The sequence below is a fragment of the Acinonyx jubatus genome, chromosome B1 (assembly GCF_027475565.1).
Source record: "Acinonyx jubatus isolate Ajub_Pintada_27869175 chromosome B1, VMU_Ajub_asm_v1.0, whole genome shotgun sequence".
In the NCBI taxonomy this organism is placed as follows: domain Eukaryota; kingdom Metazoa; phylum Chordata; class Mammalia; order Carnivora; family Felidae; genus Acinonyx; species Acinonyx jubatus.
Window position 1 is genome coordinate 161,329,862 of NC_069382.1, and position 13,685 is coordinate 161,343,546.

The following is a 13,685-nucleotide window of genomic DNA, read 5'->3' on the forward strand; positions in this document are numbered from 1 at the left end:
AAAAATACAGTAAGTAAAAACCACCTACTATCTAGAAGTTAGGGAAGTTCATCAATACAATTTATTGATGAGAAGTCAGTCTGAGTTTAAAATGTCTTCAAAAACTTGAGGGAAAATTGATTTAAAGTAAAATGGATTTAATAGGATATGAAGAACTTATTCAATTTCCAATCGCAAACATTTTTAAGAAGAAATAACTATTTGCCTCCACCAGTTTGAATATTAAACAGCTTAAAAACAAGAGGCAAGACCACCTGATCTCAAAGTCCATTTTAATTTCATTTTCTATGATTATATGTTCTACAAAGTTCCTATGGGCCCTGCAAAGAGCCTGGCAACTTTATCAATTTTCCCTAACATCTCTATTCTCAATCTGTTCTCTCCACTACAGATGCAGGGGGTTTATGTCAATAATAAAAGAATTCTCAAAGTAAAGAAAAAAGGGAGAAAATAATATAATGACAAACTTCTAGATACCAAGAACTAATTTTAACTAACAAGTAGTGAATAGGTAATGCAGTCACTATGAATATATATGCAATATTATAAATTTTTTTTTTAACGTTTATTTTTGAGACAGAGTGAGACAGAGCATGAACAGGGGAGGGTCAGAGAGAGGGAGACACAGAATATGAAGCAGGCTCCAGGCTCTGAGCTGTCAGCACAGAGCCCTACGCGGGGCTAGAACTCACGGACCGCAAGATCATGACCTGAGCCGAAGTCGGCCGCCCAACCGACTGAGCCACCCAGGCGCCCCTATATATGCCATATTAAACGATCATCTACAGAAGTGCAGCAGAGTAGGTAAATAAAAAGTCTAAAACTTATTTTAGAAAGTATTTCACACCTACACTCCTCTTTCGCCTACATGTAAATTCCTTTTCAATTAGCAAAATTCACAGTAGGGATGGAGAAAATAATCTTAAGAAACTTGAAGAGCTGGAAAAGTAGTTCCTAACTCTCCTCCTCAACGATATTTAAAAAAAAATTTTTTTTAATGTTTTTTAAGAGAGTGAAAGAGTGCACGTAAGGGTACGTGTGAGTGGGGGAAGGGCAGAGATAGAGGGAAACAGAGAATCTGAAACAGGCTTGGCACTATCAGCCCAAAGCCTGACGTGGGGCTTGAACTCATGAACCATGAGATCATGACCTGAGCCAAAGCTGGATGCTCAACCAACTGAGCCACCCAGGTGCTCCAACAATAAACATTTAAAATAATAATGTAAAGATTTTTATATATTACATGTACTTGTTGATTCTTTTATTTGAGGCCCTTTAAAAATTCTAATAAAGACCCTTAGTAAAGGCTCCTTTCTTTGAGACCCATGACTGTTTCTTTCCTCAATAAAGGTATACCACTCTAGGTAAATTTAATGAAGAAAATGTGGATTTATGGCGAATTAGAGTGAAATTATTTTGTTTTATAAAAATGTGGGAGCCTAAGAGGTACAGGTACATGGAATTAAAGCACAGGAATGCTAAAACTATAATTAAATAAAAATGTTAACGAGGGGCACCTGGATGGCTCAGTCAAGAGTCTGACTGTTGATTTTGGCTCAGATAATGATCCCAGGGTTGTGGGATCAAGGGCCACATCAGGGCCTCCATGCTTAGCATGGAGCCTGCTTAAGATTCTGTCTCTCTCTCCCTCTGCCCCCCTCCCCCACTTGCACACTCTCTAATAAAAATAAATAAAAATGTTAACTAACTGTCCATGTAAAAATAGGGATGATATTATGGGAACTGATTATAGGCCAAAAGGTCACGGGAAGATATGAATGTTACTTAAAACAAATTTCAATTCTACTACAAAGAAAAAAAGATTTGGGACCACTTCAGGTATTTACACATCTGCTGAAAACTTCAACCTGAACACAGCAGAAAACCTAAGAAATTCTTGATTTGCCTCAACAATTTAATTTCTCAAAAAGCTGAGAAAGAAATAAGAACTGTTATCTGTCCTGACCATCACCAATAAATTAACTGGATATGAAAATGACCAAAATGCTTGAAAAAGAGAACATCTCGTTTTAGAATTTATAATAGAACAAAAAGAAAATTCTAAACATAGATATACAAACTAATTTTTAGAAAATTTGATCTAAAAACATTCAGTGCACATCTGATGATGCCAAAGAATTATTTCTAATGAGAGCGAAAGTAGTATTGTGCTTATGCTTAAACAAGTCCTTATCTTCTATTGCAACATTTAGTAATTGAATAATATGGTGTCTGGATGGAATCTGCTTCAAAATAGCCCAGGATGCTGAGGTTCGAGTGGCATAGATGAAACAAGAATGCCATGAGTTGGTAAGTGTTAAAGATGGATAAGCTGAGGTTCATTTTACTCTTCACTCTATTTTTCTACATGTTTGAAATTTTCCAAAATAAAAAGTTGTTTTTTTAAAGTTCAATGCAAAGACAGGCAAATCTGAAACTAAAATAATAAAACAAGCAATGAGGAGGAAGAGGACAATGATGAAAACTAACATTTATTTCTTTAAGTTGTCCCAGGAACTGTTCTTCACATTTTACATACATTACATTAAATTCTATATGGTTGCTATAATAATTATCTCTATTTTGGAAAAAATTAAGAGGTTCATGCACAAAGAGTAAGTGACTTGCTCAAGGTCCCATGGCTAAGAAGACGGGAAGCAGGGATTTCAACTCAGGCTATCTAGTTTGAGTCATAACTCTTAGCTACTATGTCATCTGACTCCAAAGAGCTCCAAAGGCCAATTCAGCACTAGAATAATGAGTATAAAAAGAGGTTCTTATATAAAGAAATTAAAAATGTATACAGAGCTCAAGCTATTAAAGACAAATGATCAAAAGACAGAGTGGGGAGGACATGTAATACCCCAAACTAAATAACAGTATAAATCTATTAAAAATAACATAAAAATATAGACAATCACAACTGGGTAAGGATTGAAAATTTTTAAATACAGAGTCAGACTGAGTTCCAATCCTATCTCTCAGCCATATACTTGAGTGACTATAAGCAAATTATTTAAGTTTTAATTTCCCAATCTTTAAAATGGGGGCTAATAATCGTCAGACCATATTGGATTATTAGGAAAGATAAAATATAAGGTGCTTAACATAGTATCTGTCACATGTTAATGCAATAAATAACTGTTAGCTATAATTAAAAATAAAAGAGCAAGGGGCACCTGGATGGCTCAGGTGGCTAGGTGTCCAACTATTGATTTCGGCCCAGGTCATGATCTCATGGTTTGTGGGATTGAGCCCTGCATCCGGCTCTGCACTGATGAGCCTGCTCATCAGCTCGGGATTCTCTCTCTCTTCTCTCTCTGCCCCTCCCATCCCATTTGCATACACACGCATGTATGCGTGCTCTCTTGCTCTCAAAATAAATAAACATTTTTAAAAAGAGCAACAAAAGTCACATTGAAGGGGGCGCCTGGGTGGCTCAGATGGTTAAGCGTCTGACCCTTGATTTTGGCTCAGGTCATGATCTCATGACCTGAGCTTTGTGAAGTCAAGCTCCACGTGGGTCTCTGTGCTGACAGCATGGAAACCGCCTGGGATTCTCTCTCTCCCCCTCCCCTGCTCACTCTCAAAATAAATAAACAACTTAAAAAATCACATTGAAAAATGTCCACTTTCACCTCCTGTATCCAACATTACACTGGATGTTCTAGTCAGGGCAATTAAGCAAGAATACAAACAGCACTCAGATTGGAAAAGAGGTAATAAAGTTATCTCTATTAGCAGATGACGTGATCTTATATATAAAAAATCCTAAGAAATACACACACACACACACACACACACACAATTACAGCTAATAAATTACTTCAGCAAGCTGCAGAATACAATGCCATCAATAAAAATAAATAAATCAATGATATTTCTATACGGTAGCAATGAACAATCCAAAAATGAAATGAAGAAAAACAATTCCATCTACAATGGCATCAAGAAGAATAAAATAACTAGGAATAAAATAGGATAAATGCAAGACCTATAACCTGAAAATTACAAAACATAAGTTGAAAGAAATTAAAGACCTAAGTAAGTGGAAAGACATCCAATGCCTATGGATTGAAAGAATAAACACTGTTAAAATCTGAAAACAGATTAATCTACACACTGTTCTACAAATTCATTTATAGACTCAATATAATCCCTGTCAAAATTGCAGCTGTTTTTTTAAATTTATAAGTTGATCCTAAAGTTCATATGGAAATACAGGAGACCCTGAATAGCCAAAACAATCTTGAAAAGGAACAAAATTGTAAGGCTCACACTTTCCAACTTCAAAACTTATTAAAAAGCTACAGTAATCACTACTGTCTGGTACTGGCATAAGGACAAAGACCAATAGAACTGAGAGTTCAGAAATAAATCCATGCATTTATGGACAACTGATTTCGACAATATAATGGGGACAGGAAAGTCTTCAAACAGTACAATGACAAAAAAAGAATGAAGTTGGACCCCTACCTCCCACTATTTAAAAACTCAAAATGGATCAAAGCAAATGTTGGCAAGGAAGCAGAAAAACTGGAATCCTTTTGTTATGCTCATCAGAATGTAAAATGGTGCAGCTACTATGGAAAACAGTATAGTGGCTCCTCAAAAAATTAAACACAGAATTACCATTTGATCCAGCAATTCCACTTCTGGGTATATACCCAAAAGAAGTGAAAGCAAGGACTTGAGCAGGTATTTGTGCATTCATGTTCATAGCAGGGTTATTCACAATAGCCAAGAGGTGGAGGCGATCCAAATGTCCATCGAGAGATGAATGGATAAAGAAAATATGGTACATACAATAGAATATTATTCAGTCTTAAAAAAAAGGAAATCACATCACATGCTACAACATGAATGAAACTTGAGGACATGATTCAACTTATGAGGCATCTAAACTCATAGAAACAAAGATGGTGGTTGCCAGGAGCTGGGGGAGGTAAGGAGTTTTTGTTCTGTGGGTGTAGTTTCAGTCATGTAGGATGGAAGAATTCTGTGGATCTGTTGCACAACAATGTGAATGTGGTTGACAATAATGAACTAGATGCCTGGAAATTGTTTGAAGGCTGACTTTTATGGTTTTGTTTTGGTTTTTGTCCCCCAAAATAGCATATACGTAAACTCCATATTTAAATATGAAAATAATCACACAAGCTCAGGTTTGGGATAGAAAGATTTAAGTATTGTTTTCTTTTGCCCATTGGGGATTATAAGATTAAATAAAGCTTTAGAGACATGTTCCCTCCCCCAAAGGAAGAAAATTCTGAGGCATTCTACAACAAATGAATCTTGAAGACATTGTGGTAAGTGAAATAAAACAGTCACAAAAGCACAAATATTGTATGATTCCACATGTATTAGTTACAAAGAATAGTCAAATTCATTGAGAAAGAAAGAAGGGTTGTCAGGGGCTGGGGAGGGAAGGGGAGTTACTGTTTAATTAGTATTTAATTCCACTTTGGGAAGACAAAAAGTTCTAGAGATGGATGGTGGTGATGGTTGCACAACAATACAAATGTACTTAATGTCACTGAACTACACACTTAAAAATACTTAACATGGTAAATTTGATATTATGTATATTTTACCACAATTTAAAAAATGGATTAAAAACCTAAATGTAAGAGGTAAAATTTTAAGAAAAATCTTGTAATCTTGGATTAGGCACAGTTTTGACATGACATCAAAAGCACAAGCAACAAAAGAATAAATAAGACTTCACAACATTAAAAACTTTATCCTTCAAAGGACTCCATCAAGAAAGTAAAAAAAAAAAACAACATAGAATGAAAGAAAATATTTGCAAATCATGTATCTCATGAAGGATTAGTATCCAGTATATTTAAAGAATTCTTACAACATAAAGTCACCCAATTAGAAAATGGGTAAATGGTTTCAATAGACATCTCCAAAGATAGCCAAATGGCCAATAAATAGATGAAAAGATGCTCAATGCCATTAGTCATTAGGGAAACGCAAATCAGAACCACAATGAGATACTAGTAGAATGGCTGTATAACAAAAAAGACAGACAGACAGACAATAACAAGTGTTGGAGAGAATGTGGCAAAATTGGAACTCTTGTGTACTGATGATGGAAATGTAAAATGGTACAGCCATGGAAAACAGTCTGGCAGTTCCTCAAAAAGTTAAACATGGAGTTACCATTTGACCTCGTAATTCTACTCCTAGGTATATACTCAAGAAAAAATGAAAACATGTCCATATAAAAATTTGGTCAAGGGCACCTGGATGGCTCAGTCGGTTAAGCTTCCAACTTCAGCTCAGGTCATGATCTTGCATTTTGTGGGTTCGAGCCCCATGTCGGGCTCTGTGCTGTCAGCTCAGAGCCTGGACCTGCTTCAGAGTCTGTGTCTCCCTCTCATCCCTCCCCTGCTTGCTCTCTCCCTCCCCCTCTCTTAAACATTAAAAAAAATTGGTCACAGCAACACTTTTCATAAATACCAAAAAGTGGAAACAATTCAAATTCTCATCAACTGATGAATGGATAAACAACATGTGGTAATATTATTCACACATAAAAAGGAATGGAAAAAAAAAAGGGAAATGTTCTGATACATGTTACAACATGAACCTTGAAAACATGTTAAATGAAAGAAACCAGAAACAAACTGCTACATATTACATAATTTCATTTATATGAAATGACCAGAATAGAAAATCCCATAGACACAGAAAGTATGTAAGCAGAGCTGGGTTGAGGGGGATATGGGAAGTGACTGATCATGGGTTTGGAGAGTTTTTTTTGTTTTTGTTTTGTTTTTTTAGTGGAGGAAGGTACTAATGAAAATGTTCTGGAATTAGAGAGTGGTGTCAGCTGCACAACTTTGTGAATATACTAAAAAAGTCACTAAATTACACACTTTATAAGGGAAAGTTTTATTGTATGTGAATTATAGTCAACACTTATGGAGAATAAAAAGTATATCGAGAACATTAATATTAAAAAAGAGATAGCCTATAATACAAGAGCAAAATATGCAATGCTACTACATGACAAAGAGTGGGCAGAAAGATTCTTCTTTACCTTCTGTTTTTCTGCCAATACTTGGTTCAAATGCACAATCTGAAGAAACATTCTTCAAAGGAAACTGAATTTTCAAATGAGGCAGGGTGGTAGACAGTAAGTCAGAGTGTAAGCCAGAATGTAGCTTGAAAAAGGTTTAGGCCTACCCCTCTAAATAATGTAAAAGAACTGAAATTCTGTCATTGAATTATTACTGATTCAAAATATATCAATCTAAAATAACATGTCAGGGTGTCTGGATGGCTCAGTTAGTTAAGCATCTGACTCTTGATTTCAGCTTTGGTCATGATCTCATGATAGAGTCCCACACTGGGTTCTGCGCTGTCAGCACAGTGCCTGCTTAAGATTCTTTCTCTCTCTCTCTCTCTCTGCCCCTCCTGCATACCCATGCACTTACACTCTTTCAGTCTCTGTCTCAAAAGATGTACAATTTAAAAAATAAAAAAATGGGGTGGGGGGGCAGTGCCTGGGTGGCTCAGTAGGTTAAGCGTCTGACTTTGGCTCAGGTCACGATCTCATGGTTCATGGGTGCGAGCCCTGCATTGGGCTCCATGCTGATGGTGCAGAGGCTGCTTGAGATTCTCTCTCTCTCTGTCTCTCTCTCTCTCTTCTCTCTTCTCTCTGTCCCTCCCCAACTTGTACTGTCTCAAAATAAATAAATAAACTTTAAAAATAAGTAAAAATATAAATAAAATGACATGTCAGAAAACAAAAATAACATGTCAGGGTCAAAGTGTGGATAAGAGGAAATATGATAATGTCTAAAGAGAAAAATAAGTAGGTCTAGAAATTCCAGACTGGGGTGCTTGGGTGGCTCAGTCGGTTAGGCATCCAACTTTGGCCCAGGTCATGATCTCATGGCTCATGGGCTCGAGGCCCATGTCGGGCTCTGTGCTGACAGCTCAGAGCCTGAAGCCTGCTTTGGATTCTGTGTCTCCATCTCTACCTCTGCCCCTCCTCTGCTCGAGCTCTGTCTCTCTCTCAAAAATAAATATTAAAAATTAAAAAAAAAAAAAAAAAAAGAAATTCCAGGCCAAACTAATTCCTTGCAAAATTTAAAACTGAATTAAACAAAATGTTTGTAAAGTTAGAAAAGGAAAAACCCAGAGGATTCACCACGGACAATTCAAACCAAATAAAATGTAATTTCTATTTTCATATGTTTACTTCAGTGCAGGTAAGAACCCTGTAGGCATAGTATAACTTAATTACAGCAACCAATTTGGCAAAATGTTTCATGATATCCATACAAAATGGTGTATGGGCTTGATAATAACAAGTGACACTAACAGTTATCGAACAACCACAATGTGTGTTGATTAATGGACTGATGTTAATCTGAAGGGATTCTAGCTGAGCTGCACTTTTCAGAGCCCTTTATTCTGTCATTTTAACATTTTTATCAACAACTTGAGGACCACGTAGATATGCCTACCAAATATGAAAATGACAAAAAAACAGTAATAAATGCCTAAATCAAGATTAACGAAATGAAATATAAAAGCCTGATTTAAATATAAAAGCCTAATGTACACACACACACACACACACACACACACACACGCAAATACCAAAAAAAAAAAAAAAAAATCATTACACAAAAACAGGGTTAGGGAGATTTAGTTTAACAACTTGTATATAAAAGATACTGAGTGCAATCGACACTACTGGCTCATATTAACCATAAATAACAGAAACCAAAACTGTTAATGAAATATTTGGTTTCAAAACAATAGCATTTAGCTCAAGCAAGGTGTATCCACCACACTGGTCAGATATCGTCTAAAATACTGAGTACAGGGGAGCCTAGCTGGCTCAGTCAGTAGAGCATGTGACTTTTGAGCTCAGGGTTGTGAGTTCAAGCCCCACATCAGGTGTAGAGAGTACTTTAAAAAATAAAATCCTCAAATAAAATAAAATGCTGAGTACAACTCTGAGTAACATGTTTAATGACAATGAGCAACTAGAATTCATTAAGAGAAAAATGATCATGGTTGAAGGATCAGAGAATGATATTACCTTAGGAATAATAAAATAAATTGGGATTGTTTTGCTCCACAGAAGAGAGGAGAATGCTCAGAGTGTGTGGTGGGTAGAAGAGGTCAGCCAGATCATGATAGCGGTCTTCAAATATTTTAAGGGGCCATTCATGTGGAAAAGGTATTATACTTAGAAAATGCAAAATACAACGGGAACAGCATAGGCTTTGATGTCATAAAGTCCTGGATTCAAATCCCAACTCCAACATTAAAACTGTGTGTTATTTGATGCTCAGAAAGACCACATTTCCTTACCTAGGAAATGATACTTACCTCACAAATGGATGAAAATTAAATGTAAAAATGTTTTTAAGCTACCTGGCATAGCCTGATACACTGTGATGTACAATGATGTTAGTTCCCTTCTCTAGACTTTTCCAATCTGTTCTAGAACAGTGCTTTCCAAACTGAGAAACAACCCGTTAATTCATTAATTAATGGGCCACAAAATCAGCTTAATGGGTTGTAACTAGCATTTTTCCCCTAAAGAAACAGAATAGAATAGAAAATATTAGAGTCTGCCACAAAACTACAGTTCTGTGAAACTTTTGTTTCAATTATTCATATATACATGTACTAGTCTATGATATAAAATGTTTTTCTTTATCATGAAGGTGGGTCCAAAAAAAAAAAGTCTCTGAAAGTCACTGCTCTGAAGCACTGTTTTCTAATTGTGTTCCTTGGGAGCTCAAAAAACATTTACCACTTAGAAATGTACTATATTCAATATGCATCAGTGTATCAAACAAGTCCAATATTAAAGAAGCCTCTTTTTGTTAAACTTTCTTCCCCCACATATATTTAACCTTAGACCCACCATTATTTTTTCACACAGTATCTATTAACACTTTCATAACTAGCATTTTATGAAGGAGGGAAAACATTCCTCTAGATGGAAAAGAAGGTACAATGGGTATAAGTTACAGAAAGTAGATTTCCAGTTTGCTAAGAAAAGACTCTCGATTCTTTGAATCTTCCTCCCCCTGCCACTAACACCTGCCCCCTTACCACTTATACTCCAAAAACATACTCTAACGCACTTTAAGTACAACTTATAAAACTTTCAGTTCACACAAATCTTTTCAGAAAAAGGATAGGATCAAGATACATTGCCAGGATTAAAGCAGTAAGGAACTATCTGGTCAAAAGAAAAGTCAGCCACAGTATTTAAGATGTCTTGCTTTACCTGAACAAAGTCTGTGCTCAGAAAGCAAAGTAGCAGAGTACGAATTCAGCTTCTCCAAGAGGAGTCAATGTTCTAATAATACATAATCTAAAATGGGCTCATGAGTGCAGCTAACCCTCATTATTAAGAGCATCATTATCATCACTTGGAAGAGGCAAGTGAGGATAGATGCTTCTGGATTCTTTTAAAGTGTACACACACCCAGAATTCCTTTGGGAGGGCATGATCTCACACTAATATGAAAAACTGTCACTACCATAATCAGTTCTAATAATATTTGGTATTACTTGGAAATAAAATAATGGCTTGATATCGTATATTCAAGAGTTTCTCTGTAATTCAAACCTTCCTAATTGGGAGTTACAAATATCTGACTCTGCTCTAGCAGTTGTCAGAGCATAAAAGGCCCTTCCCACTCTTTCCCCACCCCAGGCTCCAAAGTTTTCCTCAACTACTTTGAACCATTATTTTTTCCCAATTTCTGAGCATTCTCAGTATTTTTGCTCCTCTCGTTTTTTTTTTTTTCAACTCACTGTTTATCTCCTAGTTTATTCAGCTGCATAAAACTTGGCTCCCACCAAGACTGTAACTGCCTTAATGAACAGGGATCAACATATTAAGAATCTTCAGACTTTCCCACAAATCCTTAAGAGCTCATTGAATACTTTGTGACTTAAATAACTAGGCTCAAGAGTAATAGTTTTGGAGAGTTTACTGTATGCCAGACCCCGTGCTAAAAGTATACCCGGATTAGCTCATGTAATCTTCACCACTCCGCAGAAATTAGCACTATTCTTTTCTCCATCAAACAGAGGAAGAAAGTGAGGCTCAGAGTTAACTTGCCCAAGGTCATACAGCTAGTGTGGCAGAGCCAGGGCCTGAATCCAAGCAAAGCTCTTAACTAAGTAACTGTAAAGTTGCACCCCTGCAATATCAGAGTCCATGAAGAATTTCCACTTCACTGAGTTACAAGTTTCAATTTCAACCGAGTTGAGACATTGTAGCTACACATCAAAACTTTAAATTAAGAAAAGAATTTCTTACAGACATCTTTATGGGGTTGCAATAAAAAATGAGGGAGAACGCCTCCGATGTCCTTTCTATTTATGTGATATTATGGTGTGGGTCACAATCCTACCAAGAAGTGGCTTGTGAGAATACAGCTTTGGTTTAGATTTTTAAATAGGGCTCCTTTTCTCTGCTCCGAGGATGACATGGAAAATTAAGGAGGGATGTGGTAACTGTCACCTCCCAGCTCCGAAAACTGCCAGCCCCAATTCTTGTTTAAAAAATAAGAGCCGGGCTCTTGTTCCACCCCTTGACTTTCCACACAAAGCAGTACCATCCTCTGCCCTCTTCACACAAAGCAAGCTTTACCCCACTACCCAAAGGGGAGTGCTGATTCACATGGTCTCCCCGTCGCCGCCAGAAACGTACCCATCTCCCAGCGGTCCGAAACACTGACCACCGCGCTTAGACCGCTTCGGTCTGCCCTCCCCACCCCCACCCCGCGTCCGGCGATACCTGATCGAACAGACCCCTCCCCGACATCCAAAATGCTCAGGCCACCTTCCGAAAGCCAGTATTTCACACAAAGCGAGATCCCTTCCTTACAAAGCGGTTTCCCACCCCCGACTCCTCCCACGGCGAGCAGCCCCCTTCCCGGGCCGTGCCAAACCACAGACCCCGCAACGGGGTCCAGAACCCAGAGAGTGCACAAGCCAGGGGGACAACCAGCTACAAATCCTGTTCCCCCAGCACGCCTCGAATGCCCCCAACTCCAGTCGACCTCTCCGCAGCCAAAGCAAGCCAAGCACGAGTCCCCGTCCGAGAACGGATCCCGCTACACAAAGCGAGGTGTCTCACCAGGGCTACCCGCGGAAGACGCTCTCCGCCCCCGGGCCCGTCCCCGCCCAGCCCCGGCCAGGCGGCCCGTGCTCACCAGCTCTCCTCCTCCTCCTCCCAGCCTGACAGGCGCTCCAGCTCCTCGGGCCGCAGCGGCTCCACCTCGTCCAGCAAGCCGCCCTCGCCCGCGGCCAGCAAGGAGGTGGCGTCCCGCAGCTCCTCGCTACTCGTCCGCCTCGGGCCCGACCCGACCCCGCTGCCCGACTTGGCGTTGAGGCCCAAGGGGAAGCCCCGAGGGGACGCCGTGCCGGAGGAGGGAGTGGACGCGCCGGCCCGAACCGGGCTGCCGGGCCCGAGGGAGCCGACGCCCTGCACGGCCCCCGAGCGGCTCCTCAGCTGTTCGTTCTGCTTCTCCAGCTTCTTCACCAGCTCCTGCAGCTTCCGCACCTCCTGGTCCGCATTCACGTTGGAGTTAACGTCCTCCATCCCGGCCCCGCCGCCTGTGCCGCCTGCCACCCGCTCAGACTCAGCGCCGGGGAGAGGGCCGGGGGGAAACAGGCGTCGCCGCCGCCGCTCACTCTAGCTGAGGCGCCGGCATACAGCAGGGCCAGGCCCCACCGCCAGGGTCCCCCCAGCTCCGGTTCCGAAGCGCCGCTGGCCCCAGCCGAGCCGCCTCATCTGCGCCGGCTCCAGGATTGGGGGAGGCGGCGCCAATATCCGGCCTCGGCCGCCATCTTCCCTCCGTCCCTCCGCCCCCCGCAGCCCGGCCGCGTCGGTGACCTCAGAGCGTCGGGGGTGGACGCGGCCGCCGGCGAGCGCTGAGAGGACCGCGCGCCGAGCTCGCGGAGGGGCGGGGCCGTGGGCGAAGCCGGTGGGCGGGGCCTCGGCCGGAAGGGGCGTGGCGGGCGTCGGTGGAGGTGGGAAGCCGCCGGGCTGGCTGGGGAAAGCGATTCCGGCGGCAGGCGGGGCCCGGGCGGGGAGATAAGCTGGCCGAGGCCGGAGAGGAGTAATGAGGGCTTGACTGCGGGAGGAGCTAAGATCGCAAACTCACAACTCGCACTCAGCTGCGCCTGTTGGTCTTGGATGGGGAGCGTGGTGTGCTCCCCACTCCCAAACACTGGCGTGTGGAACCAGCGCCCGAGTGTGACCTGTGTCCTGGCTGGCTCTCTGGTGGGCGCTTGGCCGGGCCCCTTGGACAGAGAGTTTATTTTGTCTGTTTGTTCAGCAAATATTTATTCGATGCCTGCTTGAAATAGGAGATTGTCAGGGCTGGCAGGAGCCTCAGGGTCCATCGGTGACCTGTTTCTTCCTCTGAAAATGAGAAAACAGAATCCCAAATCATTGAGACGTCTAAGATCAAAATAATAACCACAAGTTGCTGAATGCATACTATGGCCCAGACACTGTACTAAGCAATTTAAAGGCATCTTATCCATTAAAAGTTCTCCCGACTTAAAAGTTTATTGCACACTGGTTTGGAAGCGGGGATATAAAACCGCCCCCTCCTCCCCTTTGTCTATTAATTGACGCCTAATCTGCTCTTTGGATCGTTTCTTGGAAA

At 40.7% G+C, this 13,685-nt stretch overlaps 1 protein-coding gene across 2 annotated transcripts in view; it reads right to left on the reverse strand.

Annotated features, from left to right (window-relative positions):
• The window catches only part of SLAIN2 (SLAIN motif family member 2), a 72,101-nt gene extending 59,491 nt beyond the window's left edge, over positions 1–12,610 (reverse strand). For both annotated transcript variants that reach the window (XM_027056374.2, XM_027056372.2), the window contains exon 1: positions 12,222–12,610. In XM_027056374.2, coding sequence (XP_026912175.1) covers positions 12,222–12,610 — 389 coding nt within the window. The remainder of the gene's footprint in view (positions 1–12,221) is intronic.
• Between the last annotated feature and the right edge of the window lie 1,075 nt (positions 12,611–13,685).